The sequence below is a fragment of the Ostrea edulis genome, chromosome 9 (assembly GCF_947568905.1).
Source record: "Ostrea edulis chromosome 9, xbOstEdul1.1, whole genome shotgun sequence".
NCBI classification, from domain to species: Eukaryota; Metazoa; Mollusca; class Bivalvia; order Ostreida; family Ostreidae; genus Ostrea; species Ostrea edulis.
The window spans coordinates 25,976,681-25,998,946 of record NC_079172.1 but is presented as its reverse complement, the minus strand read 5'-3'; the positions used below and the strand labels follow the sequence as shown (position 1 = coordinate 25,998,946).

At 35.7% G+C, this 22,266-nt stretch overlaps 1 protein-coding gene and 1 long non-coding RNA gene across 4 annotated transcripts in view; one reads left to right on the top strand and one right to left on the bottom strand.

Moving 5' to 3' along the window:
* Positions 1-22,266, bottom strand: part of LOC125660296 (serine-rich adhesin for platelets-like) — an 87,709-nt gene that overhangs the window by 23,714 nt on the left and 41,729 nt on the right. The window contains exons 2-10 of one of the 3 annotated variants that reach the window (XM_056149979.1): positions 15,320-15,509; positions 13,269-13,298; positions 12,454-12,557; positions 9,704-9,777; positions 8,369-8,823; positions 5,477-5,836; positions 3,501-4,376; positions 1,881-2,240; positions 419-745 (exon numbers count right to left, since the gene is read on the bottom strand). The exons of 1 other annotated variant lie outside the window; for it this stretch is intronic. In XM_056149979.1, the coding sequence (XP_056005954.1) occupies positions 419-745; positions 1,881-2,240; positions 3,501-4,376; positions 5,477-5,836; positions 8,369-8,823; positions 9,704-9,777; positions 12,454-12,557; positions 13,269-13,298; positions 15,320-15,509 (2,776 nt within the window). The remainder of the gene's footprint in view (positions 1-418; positions 746-1,880; positions 2,241-3,500; positions 4,377-5,476; positions 5,837-8,368; positions 8,824-9,703; positions 9,778-12,453; positions 12,558-13,268; positions 13,299-15,319; positions 15,510-22,266) is intronic. One more of the 3 variants, XM_056149978.1, reaches the window with a different exon arrangement.
* Positions 6,753-7,785, top strand: LOC130050298 (uncharacterized). The gene is made up of 2 exons (XR_008798739.1): positions 6,753-7,438; positions 7,717-7,785. It is a non-coding gene; the product is annotated as an uncharacterized LOC130050298 (long non-coding RNA).

Sequence of the window (22,266 nt, the reverse complement as noted above, 5' to 3'; positions counted from 1 at the left end):
TATTCAGGTTTATCAAACTTTCAGAAATGAAAAACTACATATATTTCATGTTGAATCTCAAGAAGGAAAGTAAGTTCCCTGTAGTTTTTGTTATGTACTATGTACATATTTGATATCAAATAGACGTGCTGAATGCTATCGTACGCAAACATCTCGATTCCTACAAGTGTTCAAGTTTAAATCAAAGTTACAATCAAAGTCAAAATCCCCTGTGTTTCTCATTTCGAAAACTCCTGTGGGTCTTTTATATTATGATACGCCATGTTGTGATAGGATACCCCACTTTTTCATATATCTTCCGAAATACGTGCAAAGTGCATTTTCTCATATTTTACTAGGGAACAAATGCTTCATCTAACGTTACTAGAAATTGGGACATTTGATCGTATTAGTTCACTCCATTGTTTATTATACATACCAGCAGATGATACATTCAGCGTCTTTTCAGCAATCTTAGTCTTATTCAGCACATTGTTTCGTACAACACAGCGGACTATGACGCCGTTTTGATTGGAAGTCAGCGGAAGAGGGGGACCACCAACCCAGTTGAAATCAATGGAACAGTCGGTGTTAGGTCCAGTCCCAAAATCTGGACCGGGAATTGTGAAAAGAGTGTTGGAATCTTTGATTAATTCAGCGTAAAAGTAACTATAATCTGGATCCACTTCCGTTGTACAATTGAAGGTCATCAGATCACCTTCGTTGTAATGTACCTTAGAGTCGATGCTTACTTCTGACATAGGAGCTGGAAGTACAAACAATTCTGAATATTGAAAGTTGTGTTTTAGGTATTATATAAAGCTAAAATAGAGTCCCCTCATCCGCAATGGAATCAATCTCAGAATAAACATTATCATGTTATATGATTAATCACAATAGGCTTATAATTTTGATAAGCAAAAAAGCAAAATTTACCCATAACCTTGACCTTAGGGGTCTGACATTCGTTCAATTTCCAATACTTTTAACAGTCTAAAAATGTTTTAGGCATACCAGGTGCCATTACTGGATGATCACACCAGTGTGTACGTGTGTGAAAAACGAAAAAGTGAATATAACAAACCGTGATCAATCTCATATATGTAACTCCTACAATGAATACAAAATCAAGAGTTGGGCAAATACGGAACTCTGGATATACCAGAGGTGGGATCGGGTGACAAAGAGAAGTAAGCATCCCATGTCGATCGGTCATACCCGCCGTGAACCCTATATTTTGTAATCCGTAGTCAAAATCAGTGTGTAAAGAACGGCCTAATAATTGGTTTGGAACAGGTCACACTGCATTTAGCCCAATGACAGGTTGTATTGGAAACCTAGATCCTTATAAAGACCATACAATTTGTAAAATGCTGACTTTCAACTAGACTGCTGACACTCCTACAGCATCAACTTGTTTGTCAGTAGCTTGCCTCGATTCAAAAACTTATCATACACACAAGCTCTTTCATATCCAATCAGATGAGAGACATAAACACCATATGCAGGTGATAATGGAATGTTGCTGCATAAATACGTGGAGTTGACGATGGAGAAGCTTAAATCATCCCGTTGAGTTATTAGTTTGTCGTTATCATCTATGTTCAATAAAACAATCGATTTTCGATTGACCTATGTCATATACGTCGAATATATATGCGCCATATCTAATTGTTTAGCATTCATTAACCAGCAATTTATCGAGGGTAATATTTAATACATAGTACATCGTTTCCATTAGAAACAATGATTAAAAATAAAAAGTTAAAATTAACAAAAAATAAGGGGATAACATTTTCTTCAATAAAGCCCGACTTGCCCACTACAATCTATTAACATGGCAGTGGAATGAAGATATCAAGTTTGGGTATGTTTCCCTTCTGTATTTGAGAGTCACTTACCTGTCACGGAAATTGGATTGAAATCAACCACCTTAGTCGGAAAAGTGTTGTTCATAATCACAGAGCAATACACTTTATAATCGTTGTCCCAGGAGCAGATTTTGGTTGTTGGTTCCGTTAGATTCAGAGTCACCATCACATCAACTGTATCACCATTCATGCGGATACTAGCATTAAATCTGTCCAGGGACGATGGGGTTTCAAAAGATTGGTTGTAATTTAATTTCCCGATGACGTGTGATACCCCGCCCGAATCGACTGATACGTTGATTTGAAGCCATTCTCCGTGTGGAGTGACTACGCACGCTTGTGATGTCGTGAGTTCTCCAACAGTAGCAACTATACTGGAAACATGGACATCTGAAATTGATTTAATTCAATTCGATTTAATTCAATTTCAAAGCTTTAATGATTGTTTTATTCATTGGAATTTGCAAAGAGCGATGATGACTGTTTTCTGTCCCTTTCTAAAGTTACTATTCGAGATAGAATTACATGTATTATAATTCCTATATGAAAGTTAGGGATGCCACCTTGTTTCATCACAGTAAACATTCGTTCGTGTTCTGTTGTCACTAGTCAGTAATGATGACACGAAAATGAAACATAGAGTGAATTCGTGATTAGAAAACGTTTACATTTCAAAATTAAGGATATCTCCCTTATGCATAGCTCTGATTCTTGGACGAATTTGGCTCCAGTTTTTTTTTTGGGGGGGGGGGGGGTGGCACTCTAGTGATCCTTTTAGCTCTTACAAGTTTTTTGTCATTTAGAATTTCCAAACTTTCGGCTTGAGCATCACTGAAGAGACATTATTTGTCGAAATGCGCATCTGGTGCATCAAAATTGGTACCGTATAAGTTTCACATTATGAGCCTTGGGTGGAGGCCTCAGCTGGTGGACTGTTAGTTCCCGAGGGTCTCTAAAGCCCAGTAGCTAAGTACTTCGTTACTAGCTTGAAAATACGGATGTATAATATTTAATTGCAATGTTAAAATTTAGAAATTCATTTCAAAATTAAGGATATCTCCCTCATGCATAGCTGTGATCCTTGGACGAATTTGGCTCCAGTTTTGGGGGGGTTTTTTGGCACTCTAGTTTTCCTTTTAGCTCTTACAAGTTTTTTGTCATTTCGAATTTCAAAATTTCGGCTTCAGCATCACTGAAGAGACATTATTTGTCGAAATGCGCATCTGGTGCATCAAAATTGGTACCGTATAAGTTTTACATTACTAACATAATGTGTAAATTCATGATATGTATGAAATATCTGACAATAGTATTTAATCGTTTATTTTCCTGCTGCAAAATTTTTTTAAAAATTCACCATTTCTTGCATTTGTGAATAAATGTTATTTTTTTCATTTCCTGACGTTAAATAGAAAATGCATTCACAAACAATGTTATCGTCACCGAAATACATGTATTTTCGACAGTCATCTATTTACGTATATTCCATTAAGTTAATCAGACGTTTGAATCATTTTCATTTTCTGATATTTTATGGGGCCGGATATTAAAAAGGTTCTCAATATATATGTAGTTATACACTTCTTTGTTACTTCATGGGTGATGTGTCCACAGTATGATGACCTGACGTATATCTCCTGAATACCTTACCTGCTGTATAGTTCACTGGTTTAGCTGTTGTTGTGGTTGCTGGTGCTGTTGTCGATGTGGAACTGTCGGTTGTGGATACTGTTGCTGGTTCTGTAGTCGATGTGGAACTGTCGGTTGTGGATACTATTACTGATGCTGTAGTCGATGTGGAACTGTCGGTTGTGGTTACTGGTGCTGGTGCTGTAGTTGATGTGGAACTGTCGGTTGTGGTTTCTGTTGCTGGTGCTGTAGTCGATGTGGAACTGTCGGTTGTGGTTTCTGTTACTGGTGCTGTAGTCGATGTGGAACTGTCAGTTGTGGATACTATTACTGATGCTGTAGTCGATGTGGAACTGTCGGTTGTCGTTTCTGTTGCTGGTGCTGTAGTCGATGTGGAACTGTCGGTTGTGGATACTATTACTGGTGCTGTAGTCGATGTGGAACTGTCGGTTGTGGTTTCTGGTGATGTAGTCGATGTGGAACTGTCGGTTGTGGATACTATTACTAGTGATGTAGTCGATGTGGTACTGTCGGTTGTCGTTTCTGATACTGGTGTTGTAGTTGTAGCTGACGATGACACATTCAGCGTCTTTTCAGCTGTCTTAGTCTTATTCAGTACAGTGTTTCTTACAACACAGCGGACTATGACGCCGGTTTGATTGGAAGTCAGCGGCGGAAGAAAGTGACCACCAACCCAGTTGAAATCAATGGAACAGTCGGAGTTAGTTCCAGTCCCAAAGTCTCCACCGGAATTGTTGTAAAAAATGTTGGAATCTTTGATTAATTGAACATCAAAGTAACTATAATTTGGATCCCCTTTCGTTGTACAATTGAAGGTCATCTGATCACCTTCATTGTAATGTACCTTAGAGTCGATGCTTACTTCTGCCATAGGAGCTGGAAGTACAAACAATTCTGAATATTGTAAGTTGTGTTTTATGTATCATGTAAAGCTAAAATAGAGTCCTCTCATCCGCAATGGAATCAATATCAGAATAAACATTATAATTTTATGTGATTGATCACAATATGCTTGTAATTTTGACAAGCAAAAATTACCCATAACCTTGACCTTAGTGGTATGACATTCATTCATTTGCTATACCTTTAACATTTTAAAAATGTTTGAGGCATACCAGGTGTCATTACTGGATGATCACACCAGTGTGTGCTTGTGTGAAAAACGAAAAAGTGAATATAACAAACAGTAATCAATCTCATACATGTAACTCCTACAAGGAATACAAAATTAAGAGTTGGGCAAACACGGACCTCTGGATATACCAGAGGTGGAATCAGGTGCCAAGGAGAAGTAAGCATCCCATGTCCACCGGCCATACCAGCCGGGAACCCTATATTTTGTAATCCGTATTCAAATCAGTGTGTAAAGAACGGTCTAATAATTGGTTTGGAACACCTCACACAGCATTTGACCCAATGACAGGTTGTATTGGCAAATAGAATTTGTGAAATGCTGACTTTAAACTAGACTGCTGACACTCCTACAGCATCAACTTGTTTGTCAGTAGCTTGCCTCGATTTAAAAACTTATCATACACACAACAAGCTCTTGCGTATCGAATCAGTTGAGATACATAAACAATGATAATGGAATATTGCTACGTAGAAATATGGTGTTGACAATCATGGAGAAGCTTAAATCATCCCGTTGATTTATTAGTTTGCCGTCATCATTTATGTTCAATAAAACAATCGAGTTTCGATTAACCTATGCCACATACGTCAAATATGTTTGCGCCATATCTAATTATTTAGTATTCATTGACCAGCAATTTATCGATGCTAATATTTAACACATAGTACATCGTTTCCATTAGGAACAATGATAAAAAAAACCAGTTAAAATTAACAAAAAATAAGGGGATAACATTTTCTTCTATAAAGCCCGTCTTACCCATTACAATCTATTATCATGGCAGTGGAATGAAGATATCAAGTTTGGGTATGTTTCCCTTCTGTATTTGAGAGTCACTTACCTGTCACGGAAATTGGATTGAAATCAACCACCTTAGTCGGAAAAGTGTTGTTTATAATCACAGAGCAATACACTTTATAATCGTTGTTCCAGGAGCAGATTTTGGTTGTTGGTTCCGTTAGATTCAGAGTCACCATCACATCAACTGTATCACCATTCATGCGGATACTAGCATTAAATCTGTCCAGGGACGATGGGGTTTCAAAAGATTGGTTGTAGTCTAATTTCCCGATGACGTGTGATACCCCGCCCGAATCGACTGATACGTTGATTTGAAGCCATTCTCCGTGTGGAGTGACTACGCACGCTTTTGATGTCGTGAGTTCTCCAACAGTAGCAACTATACTGGAAACATGGACATCTGAAATTGATTTAATTCAATTCGATTTAATTCAATTTCAAAGCTTTAATGATTGCTTTATTCATTGGAATTTGCAAAGAGCGATGGTGACTGTTTTCTGTCCCTTTATTAAGTTACTATTCGAGATAGAATTACATGTATTATAATTCCTATATGAAAGTTAGGGATGCCACCTTGTTTCATCACAGTAAACATTCGTTCGTATTCTGTTGTCACTAGTCAGTAATGATGCCACGAAAATGAAGTAATCATAGAGTGAATTCGTGATTAAAAAACGTTTACTAACATAATGTGTAAATTCGTGATACGTATGAAATATCTGACAATGGTATCTAATCAGTCATTTACCAGATGTGAAAATACGAAAATTTTGAACATTTGTTGCATTTTCGAGTAAATGTTTTTTGTAGGGCTGGGACGATTCAGGGTTAGCTCGATTCGGTTCGGTTTCGATTCTGAACAGCACGGTTCGGTTATTTTCGAATCGGTTCATGTTAGGTCCAATTTATCTAATGAAAGCACAAAATTTAACAATTTTAATGAGTAACATATTTGGTTTTATTTTATTCAAGTTATATAACTATATGTCATCATTTGTAAACAACACATCTATTTATGATGGCATTTTATAACTTTGATAGAAAAAGGAAAACACTAACAGTCTATTAAAATTTGTTATATTAGTGTGCTGCTTACGTTTTGGATTATTAAACAAATCTATAGTGAATCTAAATGTATATGATATTGTTTCCATTGATATGTAAGAATTGAACAATTCTTATCAATTGAGAGTCTTTGAAAATCTCTCCTTTATTGATTTACTTCTCTCACATTAACTGTCAAATCTGTGTCATTACCTACGATGTTGATTTCACTCCACCACTCGTCCACTGACAGAAATGCTATATGTCATGTAAATGTGACAGACTCATATTATACATGTATATTGTATAATATGATGGGTATATGTATGAAGAATCGGTTCATTGAATAAAATGCTTAGGCAAGGTAATGTAATTTAAACATGCAGTCAAGCATAAAAATTTGGTCACTTTCCCAGTGTAATGGCCTGGGGTATATAATTATATTTTGGCCAAATGTCCCTTGTGTCTTTTAATTTCATTGGTGTTTTAGTTTGTCTTATGTCATTGGATTGGTCTTGGAGATTTTCCCTCCAAGAGTTCTGTTCTTTGTGGTCAGTCTTTATTCAGTTTTTGAAGAAGAGAGTTGATTTCAGTAGATCTGACATATTTTGACAATTAGACATAGACCGACATTTTTCCTCTTGAATGGTAAGTTAATAATTTATTACTAATGCTAATCTATTCTATAATTCCTTTACTAAATGTTAAATCTGTAATTTTGCATAAAATTCCTTTTGTTGCCACATTCCTGGAATAAATGATCAGTGAGAGTGAGACTTATATAATGTAAATATCTGTGATAGTAATGTATATGATTCGTCTCACTGTGATATTATTTTAAAGTAAAAGTATGTTTTATGACTTACAAGATATTGTAGATATCATAATTAATTTATAGATCAGACCAGTTTGGTGTCATCTGTAAATATTGTTCACTCGAGCCTATTCCCATAGAATGGTATGCTCACCATATGGTTTTTATTTAATTCAATAATTAATAATGTTAATACATATTATAATGATAATTATTGTAAAGTTTTATGATGAAGTTAAAGTCTATAGGACTTGGGAGATTTAATATGTGATGTATACAGGTATAGAGTTATCTCCCTTGATATAGATCACCCATGTAATGCTATAATCGTATATTGGTTGTAAATCAGTAATTATGTGAAATTATAGTATTCATGTTTTATATAGCATATTACTTAAAATTGTTAAACATTGTTGTTATAGGGTTTCATCATTGGACAATTCGTGCATTGCATGGTAACTCCTGAATAAACGTCTTGTCGAGAACCCAAACAGGTGTTCCTGTTATTACTTAAGGGAAAGAGAAACCTGTTACATAAAGATAAACTGCAATGATCTTACGGACCATATTCTGGTGGTATCTGAGTGGTGAAAATGCTAACTCTCAACACAGTAGTGATTTAAATCTCTGTTGCATAAAAAACCACATGTTATGCACATCACTCGGACGCCATATTTGTTGTTTTGGTGTATGTAAAATCTAAACCGAACCGAAATCCGGAATCTGTAATCGGTGCATCGAATCGAATGGTATGAATCGCGGTGCACCGAAATTTTCGGTGCACCGCACAGCCCTAGTTTTTTGTTGTTGGTTTTTTTTTTCAATTCCTGACTTTATATAAAAAATGCATTCACAAACAATGTTATCGTCTCCGAAATACATGTATTTTCGACAGTCATCTATTTACATATATTCCATTAATCAAACGTTTGAATCATTTTCATTTTCTGATATTTTATGGGGCCAGATATTAAAAAGGTTCTCAATATACATGTAGTTCTACTCTCCTTTGTTACTTCATGGGTAATGTATCCACAGTATGATGACCTGACGTATATCTCCTGAATACCTTACCTGCTGTATAGTTCACTGGTTCAGCTGTTGCTGTGGTTTCTGGTGCTGTTGTCGATGTGGAACTGTCGGTTGTGGATACTGTTACTGGTGATGTCGTCGATGTGGAACTGTCGGTTGTCGTTTCTGTTACTGGTGCTGTAGTCGATGTGGAACTGTCGGTTGTGGATACTGTTACTGGTGATGTCGTCGATGTGGAACTGTCGGTTGTGGTTTCTGTTACTGGTGCTGTAGTCGATGTTGTTGTTGAACTAGTTGTTATGGGATCTATTACATAAGTCTCAACATTTACCGTGATAGTCAAACTCGTTGTTATGACCTCAAAATTAGACAACAGTGCACGACTGGAATCAATTGGTGTTAGGGAGCTGTTGATATCTTTTTGGACCGTTTCCTCGATGATTATAGTAGTAGTGAACTCGTAGTACACCTTGTATTGAACCACTATGCTTCCGTTCCTGTGAAAATGATTGAAAATGATTGTAACTAGGTCTCACATCCTCTAGATAGTGGCGTCTCACTATTATGGGTTCAAAGTAGTTTATTTGATAAATAATCAAAGACAATATATGTATTTGCCACATTTTTATAAGATGTCAGACATTCATAAACAAAAGTATATGTCAATATCAATAAGTGCATATTTACGTTAAACAGCATCATAAAAGTGCATAGAAACTAATAAAAATGATAAAAAATTTAATTTCAACAATTTAAAAAAACTGCATTTTATAAATGTATATAAATTAATGGTGGATATCGGAGAAATCATTGTAAAATAGACCTACAACAGAGAAAATCCCGGTCTGGGAATTTGCCCTTGGCATCTTTAATCAGAATGTGTAGACTTTTTCAGCATCATAGTTTACCCTTTTTTATTGTACCCAGTGAGTAAAGAATTTACAAAAATATGTTTCTTCCATGCACACATTTAATCTGCAAATGCCTATGACGTTACATAATGGCGGAGTTACCTTAAGCTAATATTCCACCAATTCATGCCATATAACCTAGACGAGAGCAGTTTATGCCGTATTATACCTTATCAATATAAATTCTGATGCTGTTTTATTCAAACTGAGATCATAAAACTGAAACCTGCTCACTTTTGATCTCAGTTTTACGTTGTTGTTTTTTTAATATAGCCATCTTATAAACGTGGAAACTAAATTCAATGAGAGCTCTTTCAATCATACAAGTACGGATTCTGAATTTATTATGAAGTAACACCGTTATCACAACGTATTGAAAATATGTATCATGACGTCATCCGCAGCCGACCCCATAGCAAACCAATTCATGAAATACATGTACAAACTGGTTTATAATCATACTCACCTGAAATTAGTCACGTCACAATGTTGGTATTTATCTCCGTATTCTGAAGAGTTTTTCTGCAGCGCATCTTTAATCTTTAAATAGATAAAAAGTTATGTTTTTACTACAGGATTCAAACAGTACCATAGTATTCAAAATTCAGAGAGGATATACGTGTATATTCTATGATAAGCCGAACCCAATGCAGCATATCACCCGAGTGTTGTCAAAGCAGTAACTATATAAGATGGGGAAAAAATCATTTAAAAGATAAAAACAAGATACCCATGGGTCATATCTCTCACCTGATCAAATATAAGGTCAAACCTTCGCTCAATGTTCATGGAGGGGGACATACTTAAATATCCACTACATCAAAATACTATTGCTAGCAATTAACATATACACTTTTGTGGTTCTTGAAAAGATTTCATTCAAAACCTTTAATCCCTTTTGTAGTCCCGTGTAAACATCAGGAACAATGTTGACGACCAACCTTACGCGGTCACTATATAAATATATATAAATACCCTAGCAGTTCTTCAGAGGAAGAGATACTGTCTATTCACATGTAAATTCAACAGTCATCAATATCATAACTCCTATAAAGAATACAAAAATAATAGTAGGACAAACAAGGGCCCCTGAACATACCAGAGGTGGGATCAGGTGCCTTATATCTTATTACGTTCTTGTTTCCCGGTAGTCATGTTGTGAAAATGCTTGTGATACCCGAGATTGTTTGTTTCTTTATATGTATAGTTTTATATATGTACATGCATATTGTTTTACGTCCTGTTGAGAATGTTTTATTCATATTGAGAAGTCACCAAATGTATTTGAAGTACCACAAATTTAGACCTATGCTTAGCGCTCAAGGCCGTAGAAGTGAGGGTTCTTTAACGTGCCAACGCTTGCCGAGACACGGGACCTCTGTTTTTAAGGTCATATCCAAAAGACTTGTGATTCTCACTTCTAAATGCCGAGCGTTTGGTGAAGGAGCAATTAATCACTACCTATAATAATGTCTTAAGTTTGACAGGGCTATATGGCACCTGAAAAGAAATATTTCAAACCAATTCACTATGTATTAATGTGCAAAACCTTCAACCCCAATCATGGCCTCATTAGGACTCAAAAAGTCGACAAACTTGAATCTTCTTTGAATTAGGAAGATTTAAAAAAAAATCGGCCTTTCTGATTAGGTGGGTTTTTCAAACACGTGTATCCCACCCTATATTTACATGTTCCTGACTCTATCCCTACACATGCACCCCACCCTATGTTTACATGTTCCTGACTCTAACCCTACACGTGCACCCCACCCTATGTTTACATGTTACTGACTATATCCTCACACGTGCACCCCACCCTATGTTTACATGTTCCTGACTCTATCCCTACACGTGCACCCCACCCTATATTTACATGTTCCTGACTCTATCCCTACACGTGCACCCCACCCTATGTTTACATGTTACTGACTCTATCCTCACACGTGCACCTCACCCTATGTTTACATGTTTCTGACTCTATCCCGACACGTGCACTCCACCCAATATTTACATGTTCCTGACTCTATCCCTACACGTGCACTCTTCCCTATGTTTACATGTCCCTTACTCTATCCCGACACGTGCACCCCACCCTATATTTACATGTTCCTGACTCTATCCCTACACGTGCACTCCTCCCTATGTTTACATGTTCCTGACTCTATCCCGACACGTGCACTCCATCCTATGTTTACATTTTCCTGGCTCTATCCCTTCGGAAGGAACCTGTCTCTTCAAACTTGAATGCCTTTACTCAATGATGTTTTAGGTATGATTGTACTGATTTTTTGTTTAAATCAAAACTCAAACTGTGAAAGGTTTACGGACGACAGACTAACGATAGACAAACATTTTCACAATGATTCCTGTGGGAACCTGGGTTAGAATAGGTCCTCAGTTCCCATTGCTTGTCGTAGAAGGCGACTAAATGGTTTGGACGAGACAGCAAAAACTGAGACTCCGTGTCACAACAGGTGTGGTACGATAAAGATCCCTCCCTGCTCAAAGTCCGTAAGCGCCGAGCATAGGCCTAAATTTGTAGCCCTTCACCAGCAATGGTGACGTTTCCATATGAGTGAAAGATTCTAGTGAGTGACGTTAAACAATATGCAATCAATTTCACAAGATCGGTAATTGTATAGGTAAAAAACTAAAAACGAAAAAGAATTTTTTTAATTTTATACCGATAGATAGATTGATTGATAGAAAGTGTGTGTAAGTGTACGAGTGTGCGAAACCAATATAATATGCTTATCGGGCTTCATGGGAACAATCAAACTATCATCCCGAGGTAGGATTAGACCTGGAAAACTGTTGCCCAAGACCGATGATTAGTTCACCTTTCTTCTAAGTCACGAGACAGAGAAAAAAAGTGCGACTGAGATCAAAAGTGAGTTTTTATGGCCCCAGAGATTGAAATTAACATTGTTAATATTGATTAAATCATGAAAACACCACAATTGAAAAAAGGAACATTGGGAACTTTATCCTGCCTTGGTTCAAAATCGTGCATTTTCATTGGACAAGAAATATTTGGTGGGGTTCCGAATTCGGATGCCCACCGAGAGACCAAGATGTCCATACCTACTTTTAACGAACAATTTCACAACAGAAATGGTAAATGTGTTTGACAAGCCATGAATCATTTATACAAACAGCGAAAAGATGATACTGAAGGTCAGATAAAGACAAACATTGATCGTTTTTAATACATACTGCGCCACAGAATTCTGTACTCAAATTCTTGAATTCTGGAGAAGACGAATTGGCGAGTTCATCATAGAATACTTGGTCTAGACTCATTTCACCGAACACTACATCTGTAAAGTAACCAAATTTGCTATATGATATAACTTAAATGACTCGTTTTCTTTTCATACAAATATCTTTATACATACCTGTTTATAGACATAAAACAATTTTAAAAGATTTGAACCTGATGCTAAACAGATCTAAACTGCGATTCTGAAATTGTCGTTTTAAATTGTGAGTTGAAAGGTCCAATGCTTAGGGAATTGAAAACTTTAGTCAATAAAATGATTAAAACTTTAAAGGCTTGAATTGAAAACACCGACTGAAAGCAAACTATTGTGTTCTAAACGACGTGTAACTCATAGCAAAATTAGCATTTCCTCAGAAATTCATTTCACCTTCACACCTAAAAAGTATTTGCATGGCAGAAGATGAATGAGATGTTTGCTGAGATAAACTACCAATAGACAGACATGTCCCCTTGTACCATAGTTTCATTTCAAAAGGGAAAATAACTCGGAAAAAGAGTCCAAACTTCTGCAAACCGAGGAAATTCTGTGTGATAACTGCTGGCCGGTTTAAACAATTTTTACCGAAACACTACGTTATCACTAAAATAACAATCAATATATCAACATCTAAAGAAGGGCATTGAATATGCAATACAACAATAATTTGCTGTTTGCTTCATGATTATACATGTAGCAATATCATTGGAAATACATCAACGTTTTGCATCCATAACCTGATTTTTTCTCCGCATTCATACAAATACTTACAATATTTTATAGAGGCGTCCTGTTCATCTCCTTTTGAAAATTAAGAAGAAAAGTATCATAAATGTATCCATATGTCAAATGATGAATGGTAAAACTGAATGTTATTTATATATGACGTCATAAAGTTAGTACTTTTTTAGGTTTTTGAATGTTTTGTATACATGTAACAAATACTTATTAGCTGGGCGTCTTCGTCAAGAAGACTGAATTTCAACAGTCTTGATTAAAGTCAGCATTTAGCAAATTCTATGGTCGTCATAACGATCTAGTTTGACAATACTGCTTGTCATTGAGTCAAATGCTGTCTGACGTGTTTCATACCAATTGTTAGACCGTTCTTTACACTCTGATTTTGACTATGGATTACCCCGTTTACCTTGATCACGATATAGGACTCGCGGTGGCCAGATAGGTTTATGCATGTTTCCGTTTCACTTCTGTTATCATCAAAAGTGAAAACCAATCTTGTAACAAGAGACTCATGGGCCACCCCGCTTCCCCGAATCACCTTGGCCCATATCTAAAGAATTTATTGGGACCCCAACCTACTCCGGGGGGGAGGGGGGGGGGCATAATGTTTACAAACTTGAATCTGTACTATATCTGACAGGAAGCTTTCGTGTAAATGTATACTTCTCTGGCCTAATAGTGCTTCAGAAGAAGATTTCTAAAGACTTTCTTTTTATATATTTGTATGTAAAACTGTGATCCCCTATTGTGGCCCTAGCCTACCCCATGGGGTCATGATTTTAACAAACTTGAATTTGCACTATGTCAGGAAGCTTTGGTGTAAATTTGTACTTTTCTGGACCAGTGGAAGCTTTCGTTTAAATGTATACTTTTCTGGCTTAGTAGTTCTTGAGATACAGATTTTCAAAGATTTTCCCATACATTTGTATGTGAAACTGTGATCCCTTATTGTGGCCCCATCTTACCCCGGGGGTCATGATTTTAATAAACCTGAATTTGCACTATATCAAGCAGCTTTCATGTAAATTTAAGCTCTTCTGGTCCAGTGGTTCTGGAGAATATTTTTAATGACCCCACCCTATTTTTGCTTCTTTTTTTTTATTATCTCTCCTTTGAAGGGAACATGACCTTTCATTTGGATAAACTTGAAAGCCAAGTTTTGTTGAAATTGGCACAGTGGCTCTAGATAAGAAATCGATAATGTAAAATGGTTTACAGACAGACTCACTTTAGCTTTCAGCTTAGGTGAGCTAATAACGGTTGATTGACAGGTTTGTTATGGTTTGCAGTTTTATTTTCATAATCATAGAGTAAAGAAGAAGAAAAAACTATTGAAATCCTCTGTTTCCCCAGTGGGCTAGAACTACAGTGTACTAGTATTTTGATATGGGATTATTTTTTAATGGATTCCTACGCATTATTTACTTTCCTGGTGGACTACTTTTGAGACGATAACAGTTCTAATTGAAAACGAAGCATGCGTAGTGCCCTCTGGAGAAGTGGCGACATGTGTACATACTTGTAACATATACATCAGAAATTTGAGCAGTGGGGTGTGAAGAGGAGTTAACATAAAATCACTTTTTTATAACACGACTACATATAGTAAACGGAATCCTCTTCCTACGTGGTGTTTCTAATAATACTTTCCCTTGCCATCAATCATTCATAAATATACATTAGAAAGTCATTGTTTTGACCTTGCATTGAGTAAACCAGATTATCGTTAATACCAAATTCATCAATACTTTGTCGAAATTGCCAGGTATTCTTCATTATTTCATATAGTTTAACATACTGACAAAATTTGTGTGTGTTTTCCATCATCGAAAAAAAAAACAACTAATCAATACGGTACATATACCTTTAATTTTGTACAAAAAGGTGATAAATCGTTATATTTCTGTCATCATATAACACAAAATGATATGAAGCCAGTAATTAATATAACATTGGAAAAGAGCTTAACAAAACAACACATATTCAAATCTCAATAATGAATTTTACGTTACTGAGGAGCCAAATTGGCGAAAACAATATCCTTTCTGGTAGATATTAATTAGTACATATGCTATAATTACCCCTTTGTGTCAAAAACCAGGCAAGGACAGCTGCAATGCCTCCGATTAAAAGAACTCCCAAAATGATGCCCACAATGGTTCTTTTGCCCCTTTTCTTATCTCTAAGGTATAATGGCTCCCTGTCGTATTCATTGTCACGAAACTCGCGAGCATTCTGAAGGGGCATTTTGGTGTCATGCTGAAGCGTGGGCTTAAAATACAAATGTTTGAAAATATAACAAGAATACATGATATCTAAAGATAAACGAAGAGTATTTACAGCAATTATCGATTCCTTACTCAGAAACAAAGAGTACTTACAGCAATTATCGATTCCTTACTCCGAAACAAGAGTACTTACAGCAATTATCGATTCCTTACACCGAAACAAAAGTACTTACAGCAATTATCGATTCCTTACTCCAAAACACAATGTTGTATGTCGGATTCAACAGAGATAAAAGTCCGGCCTTCATAAGTACGTGTAAACGTTTGAGCGATTGCTGAAGTCTAGTGGTTATGGCGTTCGTTTGCAACCGGGAGGCCCGTGTTCGAACCTGACGCCTTACCTTGATCAAGCAAACACACTTAATATGGGTAAGTGACAGTCAAGGAACTTTCGGACTTGACCTATCTTGTGTACTAAAACACCAACAACAACAAAAACTCCAACACCTACTACAACTCCAAGCACTACTACAACTCCAACAACTACTACAAATTGAACAACTACTACAACTCCAAGCACTACTACAACTCCAACATCTACTACAAATTCAACAACTACAACTACAACCACTACTACAGTTTGAATCACTACTACAACTCCAACCACTACTACAACACCAACCACTACTACAACTCCAACCACTACTACAAATCCAACAACTACTGCAACAACTCCAAAAACTAGTATGACATCAACCACTAGTACAACCGCAACACCTACTACAACTACAACCACTGCTACAACACCAACCACTAGTAAAACAGCAACCACTAATGCAACTCCAACAACTACAATTCCAACACCTACTACAACTCTAAGCACTACTGCAACTCCAAGAATTACTACAACACCAACCACTACCACAACACTAATAATTACTACAACTCCAACCACTGCCACAACTCCAACCACTACTACGCAAACTACCACTACTACAACACCAACCACTACTACAACACCATTCACTACTGCAACCCCAACTATTACTGCAGTTCCAAAAACTACTACAACATCAGTCACTAGCACAACTCCAACAACTACGACAAATCCAACAACTATTGTAGCTCCAACAACGACTACAACTCCAACAACTACTGCAACACCAACCACTACTACAACAATAACCTCTACAACTCCAAGTACTACTATAACTTCAACCACTACTACAACTCCTACAACTCCAACACCTACTACAGCATGATCACTACTACAACACTAACAACTACTACAACAACTACTACAACAACAACTACTACTATTAAACCAATAACTACTACAAAACCAGCAACTACTAGAGCACTAACCACTACTACAACACCAACTACTACTACAATACCAACCACTACTACAACACCAACAACAACAAAAACTCCAACACCTACTACAACTCCAACCTCTACTACAACACCAACCACTACTATAACACCAACCACTACTACAACACCAAAAACAACAAAAAACTCCAACACCTACTACAACACCAACCTCTACTACAACACCAACCACTACTATAACACCAACCACTACTACAACACCAACAACAACAAAAACTCCAACACCTACTACAACTCCAAGCACTACTACACCTCCAACAACTACTACAAATCGAACAACTACTACAACTTCAAGCACTATTACAACTCCAACATCTACTACAAATTCAACTACTACAACTCCAACCACTACTACAGCTCGAATCACTACTACAACTCCAACCACTACTACAGCTCCAATGAGTACTACAACTCCAACCACTACTACAAATCCAACAACTCCAAAAACTAGTATGACGTCAACCACTAGTACAGCTGCAACACCTACTACAAATACAACCACTGCTACAACACCAACCACTAGTAAAACAGCAACCACTACTACAACACCAACATCTACAATTCCAACACCTACTACAACTCTAAGCACTACTGCAACTCCAAGAAGTACTACAACACCAACCACTACCACAACAGTAACAACTTTCACAACTCCAACCACTGCCACAACTCCAACCACTTCTAAGCCAAGCACCACTACAACTCCAATAACTGCTACAAATCCAACCACTACTTGGACTCCGATAAAAATTACAGTTAAAAACAATACTACAACTTTAACCACTACTACAATCCTATAACCATTACTAGAACTCTAAACATTACCACAACTCCTACCACTACTTCAACTCCACCTATTACCATAACGCCTAAGAGTACTACATAACTCACTTCTATAATTGCTATCATTAAATCCAATTAAACTAATCACTACAATTGGCACACTTTCTATAATAAGAAAAGCTTCTTCGATTTCAAATACTACTAAAACGTCCAAGAACTAAAAATAGTATAAAAAATCCAAGCAATTACAGAAATTAAACTACTACTACTACTCCAACCACTACTAAAATTCAAACAACTACTTCAAATCTACACACTTCTACAACTCAACCACTAATGCAGCTAAAAACATTGTTACCACTTCAACACATACCACAACGGCAAAAATGCAAAATAAATTAATTATCATTACAGCACCAACCATTAACACAACTCTAACGATTACTACAATTACAACCACTACCACAACTCAACCCAGTACTAGATCTCCAAACATAACTGCAACTCGCATCATTTCTGCAATTACAACTACTCCTACAACTGAAATCATTACTACAACTCCAAACAAAATTACAAGTCTAACCATAACTACAATTCTCAATACTTCTAATACTAGAACCACTGCTATATATCTAAACACTACTACTAATCCCACCATTACAATTGTAAAAATTACGAAATTTCTAAGTAATACTACAACTTTAATTATTAGTAAAACACCACACAAAGCTACAATTACAACATCTTTAAAGATAGCGCAGTATTTCTACAACTCAGATAAATACGACAATTCAAACTACCACTAAAACTTTAAATATTTTTACAACTCCAATCAGTACTACAAATTTCAAACCATAGTTCTGCCCCAACTACCACTACATTCCCCACAAAATACAACACTAAACTTTACAACTCAAACCACTACAACTTCAACCACTTCAACTACAACATCTACTACACCTGCAATCATTAATACAACTCCAATCGCTATTGTAACCCCCACCACTACTACAACTCAAAATAGAATTACAACTTTTATTACAACTCAAATTTTAAATACGTCCACAACTCCTTTCACTAATACATGGACAACTCCAGCCACTACTCTAACTCCATTCACACTTCATTTCCAGCCACTACTAGATCACAAAACACGATTACCACTACTACAACTCCAACATCCACTATTAAAACTCCAATCCGTCATTCAACCCATACCTCTGATACAAATAAAAGTATAAAACAAATATATCGCCTCCTATAATTACAAAAGCTACTACAATTTAAAAACATTACTGCAATGTCAATCCCTTCTACAAATCAAACTACATATACTACTACAACTCAAACCATACCTTCAACCACTCAACATACAGTGCTGCAACTCCAACTAATATGACAACTCCAACTAATATTACAACTCCAACCGTGACTAATTCCAAACACTACTACATTTCAATCCTCTTCCACAACTTCATCCAATAGTCGAACTATAAAACATCAAGTACATACCACACTTAAAACCTTTACTACAACTCCAAATATAACTTTAATACTTACTCTAACACCTCCTACCACGCTCACCACTATTACAACTCCCACTGGTACAACACCACCAATAGCTACGAAATCTTCACCCGTTACTTCAGCTCAAACCACGGATACAAACACAAACACTCTTACAATTCTAAATACTGCCACAACCCCTAACCCTAATACAACTAATACCACTGCTACTACGTCAACCACTATTACGACTCCGACGACAATTACAGTTTAAACTATTTCTACAATTCCAATGATTACTTCAGCTCAAAGCAATGATACAACTTCAAACATTTCTACAATTCCAAACATTACCACAATTAAAATCATTACAACAGCTTCAGCCACTACTAAAGTGTGTAGCTCCAACCAGTACCACAAATTCAACCACTACTAAAATTCAAACAATATTATAACTCCAACCATTGCTATAGCGTCAACCATTTCTACCACTCCAACCAACATCACTAGGAACCAAAGCAGAAATGGAATATGAAATTGTGCCATGCGTTTCTAGTTGTTCAGTATGTCAATATTATCAAAAGAATAGAATTATATGCTTTTTATCATGCAATATAAACTATACACTTGGTGTAAATTATATAATTTAACTCGATTGGATTAAAAATCAAGCTAATTTTTTATTTATCTATTTATTCAATATACGGGCAGGATAATACCCCCTTTCAAACATTTATGATCACGTGGCGTTGCAAGCTGTTAGAAAGTAAACAATTATAAATATAAATGTTGGCTGAACAAATTCAGCGATAAAACACGCTCATACGGGGAACGTTGTATGAAAAACCACAAACATGTGAAGACTCGTGTTTAGAATAAAATCCTTTTTAATATGATTACATATAGTGAACGAATTCTTCTTCAATGATGTTTCTAATAATACTTTTTATGCGCGCTTGCGCACATTCATCATATACGTCAATCCTTCATAAATTTGTATTAGAAAATCACCCGTTTTAACCTTGTTTTGAAAAGATCAGCACTTTGTTAATAGCAATCAATGTGTCGAAATTGTCAAAAATGACCATTTCACGTAGTATATCTTACTGACAAAATTTTGGTCTGGTGTCCAACATCCAAAAATGCTTTTTTTAATACAGTACATATACCTGTAAAGGTAATTACTGGTATTCATGGTCAGCAAGAATAATTACAGTATATAACAAGAATAATTAGTATATAACATGAATAATTACAGTATATAACATGAATAAATAGTATATAACAAGAATAATTAGTATATATAATTACAGTCTATAACATGAATAATTACAGTATAATTATATTAGCTGACCTGTTTCTATATTTATATCAAGCAGAATTTATTCAAAAACTTCTACGCGAGAAGAAAAAATCTCTCGCTGTGGCCTTCAATTCGACATTTAGATATATCGATGACGTTTTGTCTATTAACAATAATAGCTTTCATTCATGCAAGGTGAAGATAACGAACAGTGATTAATCTCATAACTCCTATAATGTAAAACTATAAGCAATACAAAATAGATAGTTGGGCAAACACGGACCCCTGGACACACCAGAGGTGGGATCAGGTGCCTAGGAGGAGTAAGCATCCCCTGTTAACCGGTCACACCCGCCGTGAGCCCTATATCCTGATCAGGTAAACGGAATTATCTGCAGTCAAAATCAGTGTGCCAAGAACGGCTTAACAATTGGTATGAAAAACCCTAATTTAGCATTTCTTTGATGAGTACCCAATAACAAACATTTTGTTTGTTTTTTCTTCATTTAAGGTATTCAATATATAACGACCATATTTCATATCGAGTAAATGGATGGTGGGACTTTTGTAATCATGGTATTATTTTGAAAGTTCATCAAATAAAGACAATCCACCGTAGGAATTTTCAAAATTTTGTTTACTGCTTAATTCATTTCAACTAGCAATTAACATTGAAGTCTATGGGAAGCATGTTTAAATTAATTTTTTTTTCAAAGGAATTATAATTTCATACAAATCTCTTTGTAGAAAGTTATACTTTCTCTTTATGAAAATATGAAATAAAATTAATCATTCACCACACACATTTTTAGAAAATTAGATTTTTCATATTTTTACAAGGGCAGATAACTCTACAAAAAGTCTCAAGTGCAATGAGACGGATTCTAATCATGTACTACATGTAGTTATCTGAATTCCATCTACCTCATTTTCATCATTATTTAACAATAAACATTTATATTGATTTAAATCCTTCAAAATTGTTCATTATCCTTTTGTTATACTCGTACATTGAATACCTTAATAATACGTGGTTCTGAAAGACCGTCTCTCTATTTCGAGATTAGGGTTAAGATCATAATCCAACACTTCTATATTACTATTGTTAATATGAAGGCAACATATCATTTTTGTATCCTTTACATGCAAAGGTGGTATATCATTTACATACAATGTAAGTAATAATGGACTTAAAAGGGATCCCATCTGTTAGTGAAAGACACAAGGGTGTATCTTTGTAATGTGATGCAGGTCATATAGAAGATTAGACTTGCTCAAGTCACTATATTTAATAATCGGTGCTCTCTTTAATACGTTTTAATAATGCCAAACATATGTTGGTGATTTTTTTTATTGTTTGATTTTTTATTTGACATTCACATTATATACATACATGTAATTTAACTACACAATAATACCACCAATATTCATGCGCAAAAGACATTTTCGTAAATATAAAGAAAGAGAAAGAAAGAAAGAACACATAAAACAAAGTAGGCATGGAACACAATCTTAGGTTTAAAAAAAACTTTTTAATACATTAATACAATCATAATTTATCATAAATAGTTTGCCAGTATCTCTCAAACTCCCTATACCTTCAGTTTTTCAACAACAAAAGTTTTTCAACTGTAATTCTATCAGTGATATTTTTTTTTGGATGCATCTATACTTAATTTACATATACTTGAGAATTTACTGGTATAAATATACTGCATTATCAAATTTTCCACCTTGTGTATATTCTTATTAGCAAATTTTCCAAAAAGAATTGCTTGTCTATGAAAACTAATATGCCTGTCCAGTTTTTCGC